Below are 24,467 nucleotides of genomic sequence, written 5' to 3' on the forward strand. Positions count from 1 at the left end.
ACCACCAGCACCCCACCATCAATAACAACACCAGAGGAAACAGTTACCAGAGATTTAAAATGATGTCATTTAGCAAACAATAACATGATTCTAGTAAGAGCCCATATAGAGATGCACAGAATTTTTTACCTCCTTCATAGCACAGAGCATAACAAGCTAATCAAGTGCCAGTATCTTTAACTAATTGCCATGACAGTGACAATGTGACATTAAGAGCTGCAGTGTTACTGACAATGAGTGAAATTCGGGAAGCATTATTTGCACAGAGACACACAGCAGCAAATGCCTATCTATAGATAGGCAATAGACAACCTGACTTCTGCCTATAGACAACCTGACTTCTCAAATCTTGTAAAGTGCTCCACTTGTATTAATTTCTCAGTGCAGGTTAATTCAGGAGGAAAAAAAAAAATGTCATAGCAAAGAGCAAATATTAGCAGCACAAGAAAATGGCAAAATCTTGGCCTGCACCTTCGACATCAATTTTACCCTCTCTTCAGTGACCGGGATCCTTTAGCTCCATCTACTGGCACCGTGTCCCCTGCAGCAGCCTGCGGAGTGCTGCCAGCCGGGAGGCGACGCTCACCTGAGCGCACGGCACAGCCGACAGCCGACAGCCGCAGGTGGAATTGCAAGCTTAACGTCGTCCTCTCCGGGAAGCTGCTGCTGCAAATTCAGATGATTCCCTACAAAGTGAGAACAGCGCCTGGACACGACGTTCAACCCTCCGACAGCTGGAGTGTCTGGTCAGCCAATCTCATCGGTCTGTGCAATGAGAAAGGCGCACGTAGGTACATGACACGTGGAAGATTTGTTCACGGATCCACACAGGTACCTACAGGAGAGAGAGAACACATCTTCAGTTGGCTGGGGAAAGTCTCACATACCTTTAAATGAGCTCAAAAAAAAAAATATCACTATCACTGAGACTCCACAGTAACTTCCATGTCATATGGTACATGAGGACATTTCAAAAGGCATAAGGAGCTTAGGTGTAGGTAACTTGGTTGCACCCAGATTGTCAAATCCTTGCAGGAGTCCTGTTTAAAAAGTGTGCAATATCAAATATTCTAATGGCCCTAAAATGTTTACCAATAAGTGGTAAAAACCCCACAAGCAGACAAGTCCTCTTAGTCCAATTTTTTTCTTTTTCTCACACACACACCCCACACACACATCCCGATAGCATGTCAAATCAGTTCCATTTTTGGCTATAAAAATGTATCAGTCTCAGAGCCAGGGCATCAGTCCTGCCACAGTGGAAACTGGCCTTTCACAGCCTTCCACTGTGTTCACCAATTTACCCCAAGTGACAATCTGGTCAAACAATCACAAAACAGCCAGGCCATAACAGTAAGGCTTGTTTGTGTATCTTCTCAATGACAATTCAGTTTACAGCTATTTACAAAGCTTTTTTTATATCCAACAGCTTTGATGCAACTGTATGCATTTTTTAGAAATAGTATGTGTTTGCTTATCGTTAATATCTATTCATATGGCCACAGCTTCATTGGAAATGTGGCTGTTCTGTCTTTTCCATAATCGGTGCATAAGGGTAAGAGAGACTTTTGGAAAACAGTGCTGTTTTGGCACTATCCATATACAAATAAAGCTCATTTGACAAATGCTTTCAGCTTCGTTTTCTCATATATTTGAATTTAAGCACTATCTTTTTCTAGGAAGAAAATTAAGGGGGAAATTAATTTCACTCTTTCCACATAATACCAGATTGAGAACGAGCTATCAAGAGACGTATAAGCGCTGCTTTCTATTGGATACTTAAGGGAAACAGATGGGTGTAATTATGGTTTTATGGAGGTTTTACCTAAAATGCTTATACTCAGCTGCCACATCACAGTTTGAGTCTTGGTTATAAATACATATATTAATCTTTGTAAAGGTCTGTACAGGTTTTAAGCTAAAGGGGAACAAACAGCTTCGCAGATACTTCACAGGGAGAGGAACCACATTAAAACCAGCCGGCACGACGGTACTGGAACCTCCAGGACCTCAAGGAGGAGCGTGCTCTTTGCTTAAAACAACTGACATCATGCAGCAAATCAGCAGAGGGAGCCAACTGCCTTGTTTTAGAAGTACCAACTCTGCTTGCTACCCTACAGACAGCCTAGCAGCCTGCGTGCCAAATCTTTCCATTACCGTAACACAGGGTGGTGAGTCTCCCATTACCGGCGACGAGTAAATTGCCTCGCTGCGTCATTTGGTCTAAAGGGAATATTGGGAAAACCTGAGCTTTGCTGCATCATTAAAGTTTACCGACCCACTGAGGCTGTGCCGCCACCTCTTGAAGTGACCAGGACATAAATGTTTTTGAGGAACCTGAGCAAACCACCCATTTTGTTGCAAAAACTAACTGAGGGAGAAATGAAGTTACCTTTGTCTCCTCCCACTCCGTTACAACTGCATAAACATTTTATCTTTTCGTACGATCTGCAGAAGCAGTTTTACTCAAATCAGTGGGCACAGTTATACATAGAACTTAACTTCTCTGACAAAACCAGCAGTAACAACACTGCAATGCCACCCCCATAGTATTGCCCTTTTGTGTTTACTCACCCTTAACGCCTTTAATGGAATTCTCCTTTTGTTCCCATACGATGAGACAGTATAAAATAAAGGAGAAAGCAAATAGTTATCATGATGCATTTTAAAATCTGAGCTGCAGTTTTGACAGGTAAAGTAATATGAACACCAAAAAAAAAGCCATGTGATTTTGGATCTCTAGTTCCAAAACCCTTTTTCCACCCCCAGGAATTACAAGAAAACGTGTGCAAAGTTAAAAGACACAGTGCTCCTGCCCCCAGCTCAGAGAGCCTTTTCCTCACGAGATCTGTTCCTCTTTGTTTCTCATCCTTCATAATGGTGAGTTTGAAGGCTAAACTATCTCTGAGTGGCCTCAGCTAAATCAATCAGTCTTCAACACATTTACACAAGTAATCTTGGGGGAAAAATGATTAGCTAATCATTTAATTACAAACTGCTGAATTAATAATGCAGGAGAACTTAACTCAAAATGAGAAGGGTGTTATAGGACTGACAGCTGGGAAGAGGTGAGGCAACCAATGTAAATTTATTTGTAAAGCGAACATGTATTATTTGTAAGCAGTAAAATCCAATAATGCAGAATCAGACTAATTTTGCATGCTTCTTTAGCCAGAGGAGTAGAAGGCTGACTTCTCTGGCTATAAATATACTCAGATATTTACAGTATTTCCTAATTAGGAGCAGTGGAATGAAGGAAATTATATATTCTCCTTCCACTAAATATCTTTCTGCTATATGAGTCATCTAGATAGCAGATGAATGGTGTGCTGGAGCGACACTTTTCCCAGCTCAGGGGTTGAACATCTCCAGGGTGCTCCCACCTGTCCAGCATGTGTCCACAGCAGGCTGCCTCTCCGCGGGGATTACAGGCCCCGTGGCACAGGGCTCAGCCTGGCTTGATGCAACACAGCACAGCATAGCAGGGCGCTAGCAGTCTGGGAGGGGCTTTGAACACGATGCAAGAGCTATGATCAAGCAGTGAGACTGTCACCTCAAAAGATCATTGCTGTGATTTCCTTGTCCAGCAGACTCATGCCAATCAATAATGCTAGCACGGCAGAGGTTTTTGCAGTATTTTAAAGATCAAAAATAAAGAGGAAGGCTTTCATTTTTCTCAAATGGTATGGAATATTAATTGCTTCTGGGGAGCCTTTATGAGGTTCATTCACTGGAGAAAACCCGTTCTGCTTGTAATATCCCTGAGTTAACCTCAGTCAGCCAGATATTACTGTTATAGTATCCACGTTGCCCAGGCCACTGTGACTGCTCCCATGCCGTAAGGCAGTGGTGGTTTGCAGCAGCAGATTGAGCATTGCCCCACTCCCCTTCACTGGATAAAACTTCCCTGTAGGTGTGAAAATGTTTGTGTGATTCTCAGCACCACTCCAGGGCTGGAGATGCTAACCCCAGGCACCATTTGCAGCACGGTGCCAGAGCCAAATCCCCTCCTCCCTAATGAACAGTTTTAGCCAGGCATCCCAAACCTGAAATGTCTCACAATACTTTCATTTAATGCTAGATGATAATCCTGCAACCAGGTCCGAGGGCTATATTCAATTTCCATCTCTGCTGCTCACTTGTTCCATTAGCTTATCATGCTGTTTTTCATAGTTATAAATGGGAAATATTTATAATAATAAAACACAACCATGGATGAGAGACAGTTTACCAATGTTTTTAAAGCCCTCAGAGACCACAGGGAAAAAGAAACAGAGGAGTGTCCAGTGTTTGCTTAAAGCACCACATTTTCTAGTGTTATTTCTCATAAGCTGAAGCCCACCTGAATGTGTTAATATACTGCACCGCAGATGCCGGGGGTATTTAGTTATGTGTAAGATACAGCACAGAGTTTGGGTAGGATGTAAGGATGAATGTTGAATTGATTTTCACTTAATCTAAGCCATATATTGTTTCTTTATTTATACTGTAAATAAAATATCCTCTAAGCATTTTGTTTAATATCTGTGACTTACACAATACTTTTGCACAGTCTGCTGGTTATTCTATTAATATTTTCATTATTAGAGATTAAGGGTGTCTTCCGTTTGCTGTTTGGCTGCAGGACAGAACTACTTACCTTGGCCCAGTGATCTGTAAATTCAGAAGTGCACTATACACCACAGACTAAGCAATTCTGTATCGACATGTGCATAAACTGTTTCCTTGACTTAAATTTGTGTCTGTTTTAATGCTGTTGCAAGAAATATTAGACGTGTAGTAAATAGCAAAATGCTATTATTTATTAAATGAATACAGACTTATAAATTACCATACGATCCAGAAACGACTACATAAAACATCCCATCTCCAATACCCTAACTTTCCTACTACAACACAATTTTATCTGTTTTACTTTCAGTGCCTGAAGATAGCACGGTTCTACTGGTTTTTCATGATCACTCTATGCTGACATTTGCTGAGCCCCATATAAAACCAGATTAATTCAACATTTGAAACACTATTAGGGTGCTGTGTTTGTTCATTCAGCCAGGAGAGAAGTTCAGCCCAGTGTAGGCAGTCAGCACAAGACTTGGCAACCAGCTAAGTCTATAACATCTATCCACAGGAGCAAATCTTACCATTTCAGAGGTACAACCCAAACATTCGCTCCAATCTGAATACTTTACAATGTTTTAACTGTAAATTTCCCATAAGGCATCTCATGACTTCTCTGTTTGTCCCATACCTGCATGACATCAAGAAACTCAAGGAAGTCTACTGTAAAATGAAATAGCACCAACACATTTTCCTAGAGGAGGATCATCATGGAATATTGAGCAAGTACGGAATTTATGAGAGATGTAAGAACTGTTCCTGCTTTTACTAAATTCATCAGAAAAGTATTTAAGTATGTTTCTTTTCCTGCCCAAATGTCAGTGTATAAAAATACATTTTTTTCCCCCCATCTAAAGTGAACTCATGACTGTTAATGAGAAACATTGTCAAAAAATCATTCTAGTGTGGCAAGCAATCACGTACATCGGGTAAGGGAGAAATGTTGGAAAAAAGGACAGATATATCATCTCAGCACAGACCATCTAGGAACATACCATCTATATTATGCCTAAAGTAACTGACACCTCTATCATCTGTACGGGAAACCTGGATCCCCTCACTGACTTTCACAACAAATTTAATAAGCATTGCCTCAGTATCAGACTGCCTCTGGAACACTTCCGTACTGACATAATTGTCCTAGGCGCTACAATCAAAATCAAGAATAGTAACTTATAAACTAACATCCACAGCACAACCATAAATCATGTTGCTACTTCCATTAAACTGGTAACCATCTCAAACACTCTCCAAAAGCAGTAAAATACTCCCTGACCTTCAGACACTACCCTATTTGTTCTGGGAAAAACACTTGCATGTCTTATCTCCTTAACCTAAAAATGACTTTTCTACAGCAAAAATATACTGTGAGATAGAGTTTACAGGGAATCTGTTACAAATTACATCCTATGCAGGAAGAACTTATCTGAAAAGTATCTTTCAAGAACCTCTTTTCAGACACTTGGAAAGAAAATGGAGCAAGCGGAGCTAGAAATTTGACCACAGATTTGAACGTTGCAATTTCTCATCTCCACAGTAAGTATTCCCATCACAGTAAACACTTGTCACAACAAAGCCATCCAAATACCGTGTTCCTACTGTTGCATACCCTAATATAAGCTTCTACGGAAGTCTACTTAGTAGATTAAATGCTACTAATCTACAGAATGATCTCATGAAAACACACATTAACTACACAATAAAATGGACTTTCATAAACATTTACTAAAGGATAAAAACAGACAGTGGGTTAACATTTCTCAAAGAACAGTCACTCCATGTGTCTCTTCTTGCTCCTGATCTACAAAGACAGCTTCAAAAGATGTGCATCCTCCTTAGCCCACGACTGCTGCTTGTCTTTATTTTCCCTCAGATTATCTCGTTCATATCTAACTCACGTCAGAGAAACTCAGCTAGTATTTATCTTTTAAGTCTATTGCCTGTATTTCACACTTGAAGGCATTTCATGCCCAGAAGTTTTTCTACATTTTCCTCTATAAAGAGGAAATTAAATTAATTAATTACATTAAACAATTAAAAAGTTACCTCTACCTACAAATTCTCTCTTAATTATGTCTGAAGAGCAGCACAGCTGTAACCCTGAAAGTCAGATTCTTTCCCCCTCAAGCCAGTAGGCCTCCAGGTCAGAAGGTTACTGCTGATAGTTTTATCCTCCCATAAACCAAACCGAGAGGAACCAATAACGACAGAAAAACACTTGCAGTGTCCGCTTGACTTTTTGCCAGTAGAGTATTCTTGTTCTATTTTTTGCAAATTATTCCATAATTCTTCATTTTCTAGCACTTTCAATTTTAGAATACCTCTTCTGATTCCTTCTGAGTACACTACAATAGTTTTTTCACCTTACTAGTAAGTGGTATGTTCCTTGGCACTTTAATGTATACATACAGTTAAACTGCAAACATTTTTGTTACTTTATCATGGCATGTTTGGTTCTCACTAACTTACACTAACTGAAAAACAAAAAGGCAAAATATCATCTTGGTATTGAAAATTCCAGCACAAATAGAAAGCTGATCTCCTGTGTTTGCATAGCTGCTTTTGTAACCATTCTGCTTTGCCATCAGTAGTTATCAACAACTTAATAGCTAATAAGTGTTAAATGATGTTATATAATCCATATATTAATTGAAAGCAGATGTACTCAAGAGCAAAAATTTCAGATTGATGTGCAAAAATACTTTTCACATATTTTATTGTTCAGCAAAGCACATTACACATATGAACATGCAGTCATTTGATAATCTGAATTGCTAAACACCTGCTTGTATTAACTGCAACACCATTCTGCTGTGATGATACTGGAAGTAGTACATCTTTGAAATAGGCTGTAGGGGAATGAAAGTCAAATTTGTGGCTGTCATTTCTTCTTCAACAGACCTATTACTGAGTGTAATTAATCTCTTTTCCAACTGCTTAAGCACAAAGAGGATTTTCCCATTCTACATGTAACCCATTACTAAAAACAAAAGGAAAAATCCTGCCCTTGGTTGCATTTGCAGGAACCTAGTGCATTCGCCGAGGTTTCTGCTATACTTACTTCCAGAGGAAAACTTCAGGGGTTCCTCCTTACTTCCTTTCCTATTCCTACATCTTCTGCATTGTGAAACACGCTGTGTGATAGAAGAAAAAGTAACTACATAACCATCACTTCTCTTTTGAGCCACGTGGACTGTTAGATTTTAGAAGAGGGACCCTTCCTTTCATACCTGTCAGTGCCATTACCAGCGTCCAGTTGGACTTCAACAGAGTAAACCCCCAAGAATTTATGGGCCCTGGTGGTATGGTGTTCAGCAGCAGGAACATCACAAGCCAGCAATTTTAAGGCAACATCCAAGATGGATAATGTTGTTCTTACACTATGCAATGTATTGTGAAGTTGCTGACCCACAGATTTGTGTTTGAAAGTATGTGACAGCATACGTATGAGTTCAGGTTTTGTTCTGTTTATCAACATGACATGAATTTTATTAGTTTTGGTTTTTTTAACTGTTGCTATGTCTCAGAGAAGTAATCAAAAACAAAGTTAGCCTTAAGAGGGCTCAAGCTATAGAGTCCTGCCAGCACACATCCAAAGGGTACGCTTTTATTTTTAATAAAGGTGTAATATATCCTGGATAAATTTTATTAAAACAGGTGTTCTCCAAAACTAATGGTACAGTTAACAAACTTACAGCCTTTAAGAAATAGAAGCAGGCTCTTGTTGACTCTGCTCTTCCAGGAAAAGAGAAAGTCATCAATAGTCTCTCCCATTTCTACCTTTGCCCCTAGATGAAGGCTATACAGCATATCATTTTTTTGTGCTATTAACGGTAAAAGATAGGTCTTTGGTGGAGGAATTAATTACCAACTGAGAAAAGGTGATACCGGTAGCACAGTTACCGTTGATTAATTTAGTTACAAACCTGCACTCATTTCCCTCTGCCAAGAACCTTACTGTTTTGACAAAAGGAGTATGACAGAAAGCAAATGCATAGAAATTCACATATAGAAAATGTAAAGGCTGTCCCTTCATCTCACAGTTTTCCAGTCAGCTTGTAATATCCAGATTTTCGTTTCTTCAAATAAAAGAAAACATTAGTTCGCTACAAAGTTAATGGCAAACAGTAACTCACATAGACAGTGCAATATAACATTCACATCTTATTATTTCATAGATAAACTTTTACTTTAAAGTGTTATCTAAAATAACATACATGGTTACCAGACCAAATAGCCCATATAAACTATACTGAAAATATCATCTTTATTTACAGGAACCTAATTAAAATTAACCATGTTTGAGATCCGCAGCAACCCCTCTCTACCAGAGCCATACCACGGCCCAGCTTTACACTGCTGGGCAGAGCTCTAAGGAGGAATATGCCCCTCACACACATGAAGAAAGCATTGGTCATGCAAAATTCTGGCTCATCTGCTTCTGGAAGAGGTGGGAAGCAGCTTGCAAACCACTGCTCTCTGATCAGGTGTCATGTCTTCTTACCTATCCCACCTTTCAGGCTTTAAAATTACATGCTACCCTTTGTTCAGGTGAAGTCTAAAATTGGTCTTCTGGCCCTTGGTGGTATTCTGCCAATACATTGTGAATTTTAAAAAAAAAAAAAAGCTTAGACATTCTTTCTTTCTGTTTGAGCTTCTACATATACACATTATTATCATCTTCTAGCACTGTTGGTAATCACAACTACAAGAAATAAGCAGAGAGAAAAACAGGAATAAACGACATTATTTTATAGGCACTTCTATAACCATGTAATTTGCTTTATAGCTAATTTACTGAATTCCAATATCTGTTTTAAAGAAAAACAACTGGCTTGGGTTGTATTAAAAAGCTACCTTTGAGACCCAAGAAATGCCACGCTGCTTTACCAAGCATGAATTACATACTGGCAGAATCATTCCTTGCAAAGAGAAAGAGCTCACACAGAGCCCTAGAATTAGCATTATTAGCACTTGTTTTTTCATGATTTAATGAAAATGCTCTGCTTCAAAAGAAACAGCTAATCAGATAATCACGTTAGACTGTATCTCATAGGCCTTGAGGAGTCAAGCTCTCAGAAAATCATTGAATAAGACAACTGGATTACAGCTTTTATGACTACGCATTGTATTTATCACAAAGCATGGCCAACATTCACACTGAGATTGCAAGATTATTACATGGTTACCTGTGTTCTATAAAATAGAGTTGTCATGTTGAACAGATTATAAAATGGTACTGCAGTATTAGATAGTATTAGCATGTTACTTTTATTATTAATCATCATTACCTAATCACCAAAACATTAGTACTTCAGTGTAAACACTGCAAAACATATACATGATTTAACATATTGACTATTGACAGCTTCAAACACTTTGGATCTGTTATCTATCCACAAGATCTAGAAATAAGGCATATGGTCAGCAGATTAGGAGAGTTTAAATAAACAGCCCAAGTGCTTTGCTTTCCTCCCACACACCTTAACTCTGTCAGTTATGCTGCTGGATTCCTCATAGCAAATCTCATATCTTGAGGAGGTCATACCTGAGGAAGGCTGTTAGCTGGCTGAAACATCTTTCTTTTATTTTTTTTTTCACTTTCCTGTGTACAAAGGAAACAAACAGTGAATAGCTAGAGGGCTTAGTCTTTTTAGAAATCTTGACAAATTTTTCTGCTAGGAATCTTAACTGTGTGGCCTGAAAGACTTCATTTGTTCATGCCCACACATTTATAGACAACTGACACTTTATTCCACTCAGAGGATCTTCACATAAAATTGTAGAACTGATCACATCTCTGTGATAGAAGCTTGACAGTTTTCCCACACAGCCCTGTCAAAACTTCCCATCAGTAGCTGTAAACAGAATTAACAGGGTGGCCACTTAGCAACCAAATGCTTTTGCTTTTGCAATCTTACAGCATGGCGCCGTCTCCTTTTAGGCTGAATGCACTCCTGTTCATATGATGGCCACTGAAAATCTTGGGGTGGCATTTTGCCATTCTGACTTTCTACTTCTTCAGAATCGGAGTCATCTTGTTGCATTGAAGGAAAATGCCTATCTGGATAAATTTCCTTCAGTTTGCCCTCAAAGAATACATCTAGGCATCGTCCAGCCTCAGCAACCTCTGAATCTGGCTGTAAGAGAATGAATAACCATTCAGTGTTACCACACACAGAAATCATCAAGGATCAAACCCAAACAACTACCCTACCCTAATGTCTTGCTTTGGTTCTGTCTGCTACATCTCCATTAGTCTCCTGTCCACTTCTCTACAGCCCATTAGTCCCTCCGCATTTACAATATAAGTAAAAAACACATGCTGCTATTAACGAACATGTTTCTGCACCTCTAAGAAAAAGAGATGTGCAGTGAACTAGAAAGAATAGCAGTCATCTTTGCTAAGGATTTCTATGCACCTGCATTTTCCCTAGCTATTTTGCTGGCTCTGACCGGCTTCTCACAGCAAACTCAAAATTATTCCAAGCAGTTGTCCACTTAGGTGTCCCTCAGGTTCTCAGATCCATATATACCTCCTTTTCTGTCTTTAAAAAAAGAAATAGTTTCCAAAAAAAAAAAACTGATTAACATTTCTGTTTATCCCAATGGCATATCTGATGTCAGTGGAAGCATGAGTTACACCAGTGTGACAGAGCAATCCTCTGGTTTCTACCCCCCCATCAATGCATATTAGAAACCTACATAATTGAACTTTGCACAGTTCCAAAACATGAGACGCACGTCAGTCACAAGTTCCTCAGGTGCAGAATAGTGAGACTTGTCCTTTTTTTGCAGCTTTTTTCGTATGATTGACAAATCCATTGGCTTTTTGATAATCTGATAATAATGCCGAGCCTGCAATAAGAATGAAACACAGATATGTAACCTTTTTAATTAAAACATTTCCTCTACAGTGACTTCTACCCAATTTTGGGCAGAAGTCACTGCAGAGGATTCCTTGCACCAAGGAAGAGTGCTCTAGTCTTTTGGTCCCTACACTTGCACATCATCGTCCTGGGTGCTTTTTGGTTGATTAAAAGCATATTTGCTTGGAAGACTGATCTTGGAAATAGCACACTTCAGTGACTACTCTGCTATTTGCACTTTCTAAAGTTTATCCCCAGATATAAATGTCATCTTTTAACCATAATCAATAATCTATGTAACATTGAATATTAGCTAACATTTCCCCCAAGCAGTTATAAAAATAATGTGCTGAGATACTGGCAGCTGATTCTGTGGGAAGCAGTCTGTCAAGTGAGACTAAAAATATGCTACTATGCACTCTTTTTAAAGTTCAACAGCAGTCTTTTTCAATGGGCACCAGCTACCAGGATAGCCCACTCCTTAAATCTTTCTGGGTCAAAACCTACTTGTGAGGTCACATGTTCCATAAGTTCATTGCAAGCTTTCTTAGGTGGGATGTTTTTTTTTATATTTTTATTTGGACTATTCCTTCACATAAAAACTTTTTCCCCGCCTCTCATTTTCCTCCTCCAACTTGTTTCACGTTGTATTCTATTGTTACAACAGCATGAATCTACATCTTCCTTAAAACAGCCGGTTAATTTTGCAAATGTTGAGTACATGGATGAAACAGCAGTCTCTACATCTTCCCATGAATGCGGTTACACTACCAGCTTTGTGAAAAACACCAGAAAAGAGGGGGTCCGGGTTATTTCTAAAGCAGATCTCTTTTATGGCAGTGCGGCATTCTCCATCTACGCAGCAAGTCAACTTTCTTAATCAGTGGAACCCCTCATATACCCTTAGTATCCGACCAACACCTTAAATTGGCACCCAAACCTGGCCTGAGAACATTGGCCAGCATTTACCTGCCTCCAAACTGGCACCTTCAAAGCACTTGCAGGAGGGAAACGTCTACCCTTCCCTAGAAGCAATACTGTTCAGAAAAAAACCTAATGAATATCTTTCAAGATATGTCAAGAAGACAAAGGAGAAACTTGTCAGGTGTGCCAGAGTATTCTTTGGCGTCCCTCTGATCTGTGCATGTGCAGTACTTACCAGGGGGCTGACAGGTTCATGAAATGGGAGGCTCATACTACTGCAGAACAGGGAAAGCAGCAGCTTTTCACACTTCTGTAGAAGCCAAATTTGAAATACATTTAAATTCAAAACAGGTGAGCTTCATTCTGGCCCTTACTTAATCAATCATACTAACACTAAGAGAAGTTTTCATGTAGTCTGTGCATTTCTCATGCAAAATGGCACACTTCACTCGAACCTGGGGGACATTTTGCCTCATAGCATTTTTATTGTTTTGAAAGTGACAATAGTCAAGAAATGCAAGAAAAAAGATCTTATGTAAAAATGTTTGTGTATGCATGTGCATTTCCAGCAGCAACAGCGTGGAAACAGTTAAATGGAAAATGTTTCACACTCTTCATATCCATTCATACAAATGGACGTAAGTTATGTAGTTGATAGTACTGCATGAAAACAGATCCATTTAATCATTGTTAGCTTGTAAAATACTTATACTAGTCTTTGTTTTTTTCACTGATGCAAAAAAAAAAAGCATTACAAAAACATTGTAAGCTATGTTTGCTCACAAGCAATGGAATTTCTAATCAACTCCATTTTCTAAATAGATCCTCACTAATCAAGACCCAGATCCTAAATATTTCTGGCCAATTGTGCCCAATCCAATAGAAACAGGGATCACACCAACGTCCAGAAGTTATGTCCAGCTCTGTATGGACAGAGTAGCTCAGGTCTGGAAACAGCATGAATTAATTTTAGTGCTGCAGCTATGCTCACAGGCCTTGCCACAGCGCCCCAGTGCTCTGAGAACTGTTGCTGCTGTTTTTATGTATGGTGCACAAACTAGACCAGTGCCTTGTTCTAGACTTCATTTGTGCAGGGCCAGCTCAGCATCTGCACTCAGCTATGCAGGCTATAGCCTCCCTGTCCAGCTGTCACCAATATACACAGGACATTTATTTGGGACTTGTGGCTTCCAAGTACCAAGTGGACTTCAAGAAAGGGCATTTTTCATAGGAGATTTGGTAGAGGAAACTGGTAATGGGGATGTAAAGAGATAAGCTTTCATCTAGGCTGAGTTAATTGTGCCTAAATGTCATCTTCAAGGGGATTAATAGTACATATGAAGACTGTATGATGATTTCAAACCAGCTGAAAGTCAAAAAGTGTCTACATCACAAAAATGTCATTGCAACTAGCCTAAGTAGATGTCTGAGAAGGTGCCAAGTCTTAAAGAAAAAGATTCAGTGGCAGAAAGCCAGGTAAAGTTGACTCAGGGAAGCTTGCTGTGCTGCTGAGCGCGACTTCCCTGTTCAAAGGAGAAAGGAATTCCAGTTTCGTCTTTCTATAACATGTCATTCATTTTAAAATTGAACAGCAATGCCTAGATAGAATAGAATGATATAACTGAATACTGACAATGCTTTTGTTGTATTTACTACTCTCTGATATATTCAGGTAGCAACCAAGTCAAAACAGTCATCTTTCCAATGAAGAGGCAGAGCTCCATGCTGAGATCATATGTATTTTTCTAAATAGTACAATATATAGTTATTCCCACCTTCTGGTCATAGTCATCAAGGCCGTATTGTGCATTATAGCTGTGGCTGTAGCGTGTGTTTTCACAGTCGTATTCTACCTCTGGCTTCACTGGATTACGGCAAAGTGTGCACACCCATTCTCCTCTGCAAAACAAGAAAACAAAAACTTGCATCAAATTTTGTCAGCAACCTTGTCAAATAACTAACCTCAGGACTCTCTGTATTTGGAAACAAGTCTCATCCTTAACTAGTATTACAATAGCAGGCATTCTGAAGCCCATTGTACCAGATGTTTTCAAGAGATTTGAATCTAATTAGAAGCATAATAATTTCAGATTCTACTCATTGCACTTTTTCTGTCACAGAGAAAAAGACAAAATAGTAAGTGTTTGAAATCACGTATCAGCAGTGTGTGCAGCTGCATTGACTTAAGCACTGTTTAAAAAACCTTAAGGAGAAATAGCCAACAGTTGGGTCATAAGAGAAAACTAGATATACTTGATAATTGATATATTTATTATCAATTGATATGATAATTGACATATTTATCTAAGAAATCAGCATTATCAGAAAAGATCATAACATATGCTAGCACATAAGTTCCCAAACCAGACATAATTCTGCATAGACATAAGCATCGTTCCTAGTAGATCCATTTTCTGAAACCTCTTGAAGAATTTCATGAAGGCAGTGATGCAACTTCTGCAACATCAGGGCCTGAATAATTATAGATGAAGATATATTAAAGAACTATGAAGACAGAACTTCGGTTAAGGGAATTAATTTATTGCATTAGAATTTAACTTTCCCTAAGGAGTTTATTTTAAAAGGAAAACTGTGTTTTCACATTGTTTTGAAACTAGAGGTTTAATACTGACTTAGCTATTAGAGAGAAGAATGAAAAGGCAAAAGATGGAAAGTCCTGCTTTCTAAACAGAAAGAACAAACCAGAATCTCCAAACTAGTATCTCACAACATATTTTTCTCAGCTGAGACAGTTATTTGGGCTTGGCACAAATGAAGGTGCCTCTGGTCCCACCTGGTAATGATTTGTAACAGAATTCAGAATTATACACCACCAGTAATGCACATTATTCAGCCTCACTTTTCAAGTTCACTATGTGGATGTGTACTTAATTCTGGCTCTTTGTCGCATACAATTCATCTGTGACAAGTTGCTAGGGAATGTTTCTCTTAGGGAAACCAATGCCCTAAGAATTTCCACAAAAGCCCAAATAACCCCAAATCTCCCATAAAACTGGCTAGAAAACTGAATAGGAACTCACTGATTGCCCTTTCCTTGTGCTAGTCACTGTTCTTGCAGAGAAGGGCCAACGTCTACACCACAGATGTTACATGAGAGTTAGGATTTTATTTTTCTCCAGAAAGTCATAAGAATGTTTTTTTAAAGTTCAGCTCTGCCACCTTCTTTGTTGTACTGGCCAGATAACTGCAGAAAGGGCATGCATGGCTGGAAACAGTTCTTGTTAATAATTCAACTGGTTCCTAATATGTAAGACAATTCTTCCATTCGCAAGGAAAAAAAAAAAAAAAAAATAGGCAAGTGAGAGATGCAGTCCTTGCCCTTGTGTAAGGTTGACACATGCATCCCTGAGGATATATTCTGCCCCAAGGCAGTGAGCAGAAACTGAGCACATTAGCAAAATGTCATACATACTCACACTGGAAAGCTGAGCAGGGCTGGAACATGGCAGGAGAGATGGAAGACCTTGGGGCAGTGATCACAGCACAACAGTTCTCCTCCATTAAGACACACAGCACAGAAATCTTCATTTTCAATTGGATTGACTTCCTGAGTAACTGGAGATTTTTTCATGTTGGAGATGCCATTGCTGAGCTTCTGATCAACATATGCAGTGTCTACAGGAGGAGATTGTGTCTGTCCTGCAGCCTGGAATATGAGAAATTTTCCATCCTCAGAGTTCTCCTCTTTGGATTTCAGTCCTTCAGGTGGACTATCTTTATTTATCTTGAAGGAAGAAAAATCTGGGATCACACAAACATCATTTTCATATATAAGAAGACATAACAGCAGTGGTTATCTGCAGACAAAATGGTTTCTCTGCAGTGAACTCTACTGGAGAGGGCACTGGGGTTCAGCAGGCTCATGCTCAGCTTGACATCTGCCACTGGCTGGCCAGGTGACGGTGACCAGTCATTTCCTCCACATACCACATTGTAATAGCACTGTGAGAGAGCTGTAGAGGTTTCACATCACAGATGATAGAAACAGGATACTTTACAATCTTATTTGTAAATTTTACAGTAAACAGCTAAAAAAAAAAAACCATAGTATAGTTTTCTGTTCCTACCAGAAATTCCCATTTCCTTCTGTGGAAAGAAGTTCACACTCAAGACTGGATTGAAGCAATAGGATACAAAGCTTTTAAAAATCTGTTACGCTGTGATTTCTGGAATCGGTTACTATCACTCAAATATGCATTCAGGTGAGTTTTAAGCTATTTATCCTGTATCTGTAACTAGACAGATGAGCCAGGTTGTTTGCTAAGAATACAAAACACTACTAATGAACCAGGAAGGGCTGGTTGAGGATGTGAGAGTTGGGGGTAGCCTTGGCTGCGGTGACCATGAGATGGTCGAGTTCAGGATCCTGCGTGATAGAAGCAGGGTGACAAGTTGGGTTACAACCTTGGACTTCAAGAGAACCAATTTTGGCCTCTTCAAAGACATGCTTAGAGGAATCGCATGGGCTAGGGCTCCAGAAGGCAGGGGTGTCCAAGAGAGCTGGACAGTATTCAAGGACCACTTCTTCTGAGCTCAAGATAGGTGCATCCCCAGGAGGAAGAAGTCAGGCAGAGGAGCCAGAAGACCTGCATGGATGACCAAAGAGCTTCTAGAGAAACTTAGATGGAAAAGGGAGGTTCACAGTATGTGGCAAAATGGACTGGCCACTTGGAAGGAATATAGGAATGTTGTCAGGGTGTGCAGAGATGTGACAAAGAAGACCAAGGCCCACTTGGAACAAAATCTGGCAAGGGATGTCAAGGATAACCAGAAGGGCTTCTTCAAATACATCAGCAGTAAAAGGAAGACTGGGGATACAGTGGGCCCACTGCTGAACAAGGAAGGGGCCCCGGTAACGCAGGACACAGAGAAAGCGGAGTTACTGAATGCCTTCTTTGCATCAGTCTTTACTGCTAAGGCTGGCCCTCAGGCACCTCAGCCCCAAGAAGAGAGAAAAAATCTGGAGAAAGGAGGACTCCACCTTGGTTGAGGAGGACTGGGTCAGAGATCACCTAGGCAAACTAGATCCTTGCAAACCCATGGGCCCTGATGGGATGCGCCCACGAGTGCTTAGGGAGCTGGTGGATGTTCTTGCTAAGCCACTCTCTATCATCTTTGAAAGGTCATGGAGGACAGGAGAGGTGCCTGAGGACTGGAGGAAAGCAAATGTTACTCCAATCTTCAAAAAGGGCAAGGAGGACGACCCAGGAAACTGTAGGCCAGTCAGCCTCACCTCCATCCCTGGAAAGGTGATGGAACAGTTCATTCTGGAGGTCATCTCCAGGCATGTGGAGGAAAAGAAGGTTATCAGAAGCAGTCAACATGGATTCACCAAGGGAAGATCATGCTTGACCAACCTGATAGCCTTCTATGATGGTGTGACTGGCTGGGTCAATAAAGGGAGAGCAGCGGATGTTGTTTACCTTGACTTCAGTGAGGCATTCGACACTGTCTCCCATAGCCTCCTCACAGGCAAGCTAAGGAAGTGTGGGTTAGATGAGAGGACAGTGAGATGGATAGAGAACTGGCTGAAGGGCAGAGCTCAGAGGGTCAGAGTATGGTTGGAGGCCCGTAACTAGCAGCATTCCCCAGCAGAGCTGGGTCCAGTCCTGTTCAATACATTCAATCAGTGACCTGGATAAAGGGACAGAGTGTAACCTCAGCAAGTTCGCTGATGATACCAAGCTGGGAGCAGGGGCTGATACACCAGAAGGCTGTGCTGCCATCCAGCAAGGCCTGGACAGCCTGGAAAGCTGGAGAGCTGGGCTGAGGGGAACCTCATGAAATTCAACAAGAGCAAGTGCAAGGTCCTGCACCTGGGGAGGAACAACCCCATGCACCAGTACAGGTTGGGGGCTGAACTACCAGAAAGCGGCTCTTCTGAGAAGGACCTGGGAGTGCTGGTGGACAACAAGCTGACCATGGGCCAGCAACATGCCCTTGTGGCCAAGAAGGCCAACAATATCCTGGTGTGCATTAAAAGGAGTGTGGCCAGCAGGTCGAGGGAGGTTATCCTCCCCCTCTACTCTGCCCTATTGAGGCACATCTGGATTACGGTATCCAGTTCTGGGGTCCCCAGTTCAAGAAAGACAGGGAACTACTGGAGGGAGTCCAGCGGAGAGCTACGAAGATGATCAGGGGACTGGAGCATCTCTGTTATGAGGAAAGGCTGAGAGACTTGTGTTTGTTTAGCCTGGAAGAGAAGACTGAGGAGGATCTTATCAATGCTTATAAATATCTGAAGGGTGTGTGTCAACAGGATGGGGCCAGACTCTTTTCAGTGGTGCCCAATGACAGGAGAAGGGGCAATGGGCACAAGTTGGAGCACAGGAAGTTCCACTTAAACATGAGGAAAAACTTCTTTACTGTGAGGGTGACAGAGCAGCGGAACAGGCTGCCCAGGGAGGCTCTGGAGTCCCTTCCCTGGAGACATTCAAAACCCGCCTGGACGCGTTCCTGTGCCCCCTGCTCTAGGTGTGCCTGCTCAAGCAGGGGGGCTGGGCAAGATGATCTCCAGAGGTCCCTTCCAACCCCTGCCATTCTGTCATTCTGTGACTACAGCTATCCAATCCCAGAGACAACTTCTCAGAAATGGAAGTATCAGGGAGATACACAGCAAACTAAAAGCTGCATTCCCTCTTACTTCAACACATCACTGAAGTGTCGAAGTGTGAAATGAATCAACAGACATGTTTAGCGTATAATAACTTTCAGAAACTGTGGGTACAAGCCAGTGGGATGAAGGGGAGAAAGCAGGTAAAACCTCCAGGAAACTCCACTCACCTTTATAGACATACTTGAAGACTGGGTCCCACATTCAATTATCAGGAGGAAATTGCCCCCCTGCTTGCTGTCCTGTGGCTGGAGCTTAAACACTGGGAGCTCCCCTGCTTCTGATGTACATATTTTCAGACGTTCCAGTCGCACATAGGGGATCTTCTGCTCCTTAGGGCCAGCTCTACAATCAAAATGACACATGGTTAAACTAATTCATATTTCACAAAATTCTCCTCCCTACTCACTTTCAACATTTTTCACACACTATTGTTTGTGTTCCTTTTCCTTTCTATCTGTGACTCTGCTGGCTAAACACTGAAAATCTGGACTCTTTTTCACATGCCAATTCTTTAAGAAATGCGAATGCAATCACTTTAAATTAATCATGTGTAAATGCATTACTAACTTCTGTGCTAAAACTTTGCCCCACTCCACATATTCTTGTTTTAATTATTCCAGTTTAAGTCATGCTTGATATTTTCAGTGTGGCTGGCTTCGAGCAGGAACACAGCACATCAGCAACTTTACTTTAAAATATTATCACAGCAGTAGCTGATAACAATATTTTATAAAATTGTTGAGATAACGTTAATCTTGTTCCCATTATATTTTTAGGTTAATTCAGGCAAAACAGTTTCCAATTGGTCAAGTGAGATACGTTTTAAAAACATCTATTAATTCTGGAAAATTACACAGAGTAACAGTCATACATGAACTCACCACTTAAATTGTAGTTTTCAAATTTAAGAGAATACTTTACAACTTTCAGAATTATTGTCTATAAGGAGTCTTGTATTCTTTTTAAGTTCTCTGTTATCACTAAGTATGACAAATTTTCTAAATACATGCATAAAATTTCATCACCAGTGCTTTTGTATAAAAAAAGACTGCTACCTGATATTCTGATTGCTTTTCATATCCATTTCAAAATGTTCCTTTTCAGAGTTATTGGAATCTGGAACAGAAGATAAGAAAATGAATAAAATATTTATAATATCAGAGTAAGATTAGGGTAGAAAGTACTTCAATATTCATGTACTTCTGACTGGTGTTTAACATGATATCATAAGTGAATTATGGAATCATTTCATCTATATGTATAGAAAATGTGTATGCTATTTTCTATTCTGGGATATAGTCTTTGTCTTCCTCTTTGCTTTTAACCACAGCTTCTGTACTGAATATGAGGAGCCTTTGCAAAATATTTTGTCAAAATGGGTACATTCCCAGGGAATTATATATGTACACAGCCATGCCACATTAATCCTTATACATGGAACAACATAAGTAATCCTCTTTGCTATACAGCTTTCACTTGAGAAAAACAGACCTACTGAGGTCTGAAGCCCTGAGGCTCAGGAAGCCTCTGCGGTCTCCTGCTCCATGCTAAGACGCTTCTGGATAATTCTAGTTTCTTGAAAACAGAAAGGAAATTGCATCTTCCTTCTGCCACCAAGGGATGAAAGCTACACCATGTGATTCCTTTCTATCCTCCAGTGTATGTAACACATAAACATATTAATTCAAAACTATCCATTATATAAGCATGCAAGTAACTGTAGCTCTTGACTGATACTAGGCACAAGAGTAACAAAATAACTTGGAAGAAATGGGATGGGGTACAGATGAATGCCTCAGTGGATACCTTCATAAATACCAGTCCACTGACAAATTTCATACTAACTCCTTCTTTTGTTAGGAATTAGTTTGACATAGACAATACTAACAAGGAAACAAGCCAAATATCATGGCTATCTAGAGATAAGTGAGTGCCAGGAAAACATTTTTTTTTAAAAGAAAATGTAGCTCAGGTCAATGGTACCTAACCCACGGCTGCCTCTAAGACACTCCGTTGTTCCCAGCCACAGGAAACACAATACAATCAAGTCTGACAAGGAAGCATTCCACATCACTCCTAAAGTGTTTTTCACTTGTGATTGCTGCTCAGGCGAAGGGTGGTAGTCGTGGCTCTGGACAGAATTACTAAAGGGTGACTGCACACTGAGCTGAAGGAGCAGCTCTCGTTGCATTCTCTGTCAAACCAGAGGCTGCTCCAATGGTGCTGGGTTCCTAATACTAATCACCATTTCCATTGAGCAGCTTGGCTCATGAAATAATAGTACCTATGAAATTTGTGGAAAACACCAAACTAGAGGGGCTGCAAACACTGTGGAGAATGTTTACAATTAAAAAATTAATGCATCAGAGAAAAAAAATCTCCTAAATCAGTAAGACTGACTTGAGATAACTGTAAGCATTATCCTTATGAAGGATCAGATTAATGTAATGTCAAAGGAAAATAATGACTAGGGAATTGTTCCGTAGAAGGCACTAAGGGCTAACATGGACCATTCACTACGTGCTAGTCAACCACGTAATGCTGCTGTTGCAAAAAAAGGTGAACGCCATCCTGCAGTGTATTACCAACAGTGAGGAACTTAAAACAGAAGTTGATACCCTGGCTCTATGTAGCACCTTCAGAGGCCTCAGCTGCAGCACTGAATTTGGCTGTGGGCAGCACTCCTTAACTGCAGAGAATCCAGAATAACACAGCAGGAATAAGATGGTTTTAAAAAAATCACAACCCTGACCCATGAGGAGAGACTGAAACCATCAGATTTGTTTAGTCTAGGAAAGACAAGGGGAGGCAAGGGTGTTTATGCAAGCCATGATAAGAAGAAAAGTGGCTGTAAGAGGGAAAATTAGTAAATTATGTACATTTTTTTACCATATCCCTTGGGGCTAGGATAAGAAGTATTTTGCTGTAAATTAAGCTGAAATGTTTAGATTTTATATTATAAAATGATGAGTCATTGGCAATATATACCAGAAGTAGTGAGGTTTGCCAGCACAGCACTGCTGAAGCCAGTAAGTCCTACTGAGAGTGACTAGCAAAGATAATGGTGCCTTTGCAACAGAGTTAATCTCTCTCACTAGTGCACACTGCATATGGTGACTGAATCTCCTCAGGTCTCCCCTCACTGCATGCCTTTGAACAGTGAGAGCAGGATGGGAATTGCTCACTCCTGATCCTTCTTTGTGAAAAGGGAGCAGCATTTAATTCAATGCCCTAGTCTTTCCATCCTCTTGCACAACAGGACCTGTGCTTTGCAGAGCAAATCTCTAGCATCTGTGAGATTCTGTATGTTGGGGCTGCTTTCCATGTGTAGTGTCACACAACCCAAACCAGGTACTACAAAGCTGTTCCTCTCAGGTACACTTAAGCCCAACTGAGGCACAGCTTTTTAGGGGTGTGCCTGGCTCTTACAACTCACGTAAATGATTGTGTCATAATTGTCACTATTTGGCACGCTACGTGTAAGAGGAGACAAACGCATTTCCTTGGCTCACTAAGTTAGGCCTCCTTTGTACTAATTAGAATTATCTGAATAAAAATACAGCAGAGACAGAAATATAAATTTCTCTTTTACAGAGAAAAGCAGCCAAATATCGGCAAAGCCACCGGATAACAGCTTGATCCTGCAATCTCTTGCTTGCACGAATAGTCCCATTGACTTTTAGAGTTTGCAGGAATGAGGCTTTACCGTGCAGCACAAGGATGCTGGCAATTTGCCCGTAAAAGAGTAAAGTAAGGTCTAATTCTCCATTAAGGCTGAAGAATTAGGCCTTGGCTGAAGGGAATGTTCCACAGTAGATAGAGCCAAGCAAAAGCACATACTGTGCAATATATTAGCCTAACAAAAATTTGCTATGCTACTGATGTGAAGGTCTTAGCAGAAGGCACATTACATTTCGGAAGTAATTTTTTTCTTAATTGAATCTGGACTCTTCAAACCAGCTCTTCAATAGTCATAACTGCAGGTCTCATTAACAGGAGTGCTTCTAAGAGAACTAATACTCCAGGTACTTCACACAGACACACTAATTTCTGGTTCACAGATGAAGGATGTTACAAATTTAAGGCATATCATTTCCATGCTTTTCCTCCACAAGTGAGATCAAACACGTTTTTCCATTGGATTAAGTACTCTGATAATATTTGAAGCTTGCTAGAAAAGCACATTTATATGTAAGTACATTAATAAACATACTGCTTTGCAATGCTTGCAATGCACGGTGCTAAGAAAGACAGACCAAAATCCTAAATGAAATAATGAAAAGCCTGGTACCTTCTTTGCTTCTAAGTTGTCTCATTTTGGCATTCATGGGCAGGAAAGAAGTGTTGCTGAGCAGTTCAGAAGGAAAAGTGCAATGCTGAGATTTCTTGATCGAAAGATTAATAGGTTCTTCCAGTACTTTTTGCATAGAAAGAGTTAATTCATTAACTACGTCTTGCCCAGCAGTAGCCAAGCTGTTTTCTAGAGGATTATCTACAGTATTGAAGTCTTCATTTTCCAGCTTTGGGGGGAGCAGGGGAAAAAAAAAAACAATAATTTTATTATCAGTTTTCTTTCCATCTTAAGAAAATATTTTGTAATCAGTCTTCAAATACCAACTAAGGAAAACTCTACTTATTGAAATAGCTACCTTTTACAGACTAACAATAACACGTGCTGTCAATGAAGGTGGATTCACTTTCAGTAGAGGAGTTTCAGCGATTCCTACCTTGCACTTAGTGCTGCCCTGCAGTGCATCACCTGGTGCGAGGCCAGCAGCAGCCCCAGGGCTCAGGTCACTTGGAGCTCTGCCCAACGCCAAGCTGTAGCTGGGCACTGACTCTGGTGGAGTATCACAGTCACAAAGGGCGTTTCGGGGTGGGCCAAGCATTACAGCGGCTGAACCTTGCACCTGTGGATCGGCCGAGCTAGATAACCTTGTTGAAGATAATTCCATTTCTAAACCGTTTGAAAAGCCCACAATGCTTAAGGATGCCGAACACTGGGAAAAGAAAAAAGAATATAACCCCAATATGTTAATAAGCTTTTTGGCAGCAAAATGCTACTATTCTTTCTATAATGGATGAAATACTGTTTCGGCTATACGTAATCAACCAATTGTGTTACAAGGGCTTGAAAGTATCTATTGTAATCTTACACCATTTCCAACAGCTTTAGAGTTTCCACCATTAAAACTGGAAAAGGAGACACCTAGGTTACTCTTCAGTGATTTACAAAAAATTTCTTCCTTTAATCAGTCCAAGGGATCCTGATTTTTAACTCCCTAAAATGAATGGGAAATCTAAGCATGTAGAATATTGTACTAAATTAATCCTTGATACAAACCCTCCTAGCTTCCATTAAGTTATTCCAGAAGAAATAAGATTCATATCAGAATTTTTATCATTTTATTCAAAAATCA

At 40.3% G+C, this 24,467-nt stretch overlaps 1 protein-coding gene across 5 annotated transcripts in view; it reads right to left on the bottom strand.

The window, feature by feature from the left end:
• Window positions 1-4,794: 4,794 nt before the first annotated feature.
• The window catches only part of TRIM66 (tripartite motif containing 66), a 64,549-nt gene continuing 44,876 nt past the window's right edge, over window positions 4,795-24,467 (bottom strand). For 3 of the 5 annotated variants that reach the window (XM_075094760.1, XM_075094758.1, XM_075094757.1), the window contains 9 exons: window positions 23,775-24,047; window positions 23,339-23,567; window positions 20,103-20,163; window positions 19,215-19,389; window positions 15,848-16,155; window positions 14,186-14,309; window positions 12,646-12,720; window positions 11,323-11,475; window positions 4,796-10,757 (listed from right to left, as the gene is read on the bottom strand). In XM_075094760.1, coding sequence (XP_074950861.1) covers window positions 10,488-10,757; window positions 11,323-11,475; window positions 12,646-12,720; window positions 14,186-14,309; window positions 15,848-16,155; window positions 19,215-19,389; window positions 20,103-20,163; window positions 23,339-23,567; window positions 23,775-24,047 — 1,668 coding nt within the window. In that variant the 3' untranslated portion in view covers window positions 4,796-10,487. Of the gene's footprint in view, window positions 10,758-11,322; window positions 11,476-12,645; window positions 12,721-14,185; window positions 14,310-15,847; window positions 16,156-19,214; window positions 19,390-20,102; window positions 20,164-23,338; window positions 23,568-23,774; window positions 24,048-24,467 lie in introns of all 5 variants that reach the window. The other 2 variants (XR_012660797.1, XM_075094759.1) reach the window with 2 other exon arrangements.

This window comes from Phalacrocorax aristotelis, chromosome 5, assembly GCF_949628215.1.
Source record: "Phalacrocorax aristotelis chromosome 5, bGulAri2.1, whole genome shotgun sequence".
NCBI lineage: Eukaryota > Metazoa > Chordata > Aves > Suliformes > Phalacrocoracidae > Phalacrocorax > Phalacrocorax aristotelis.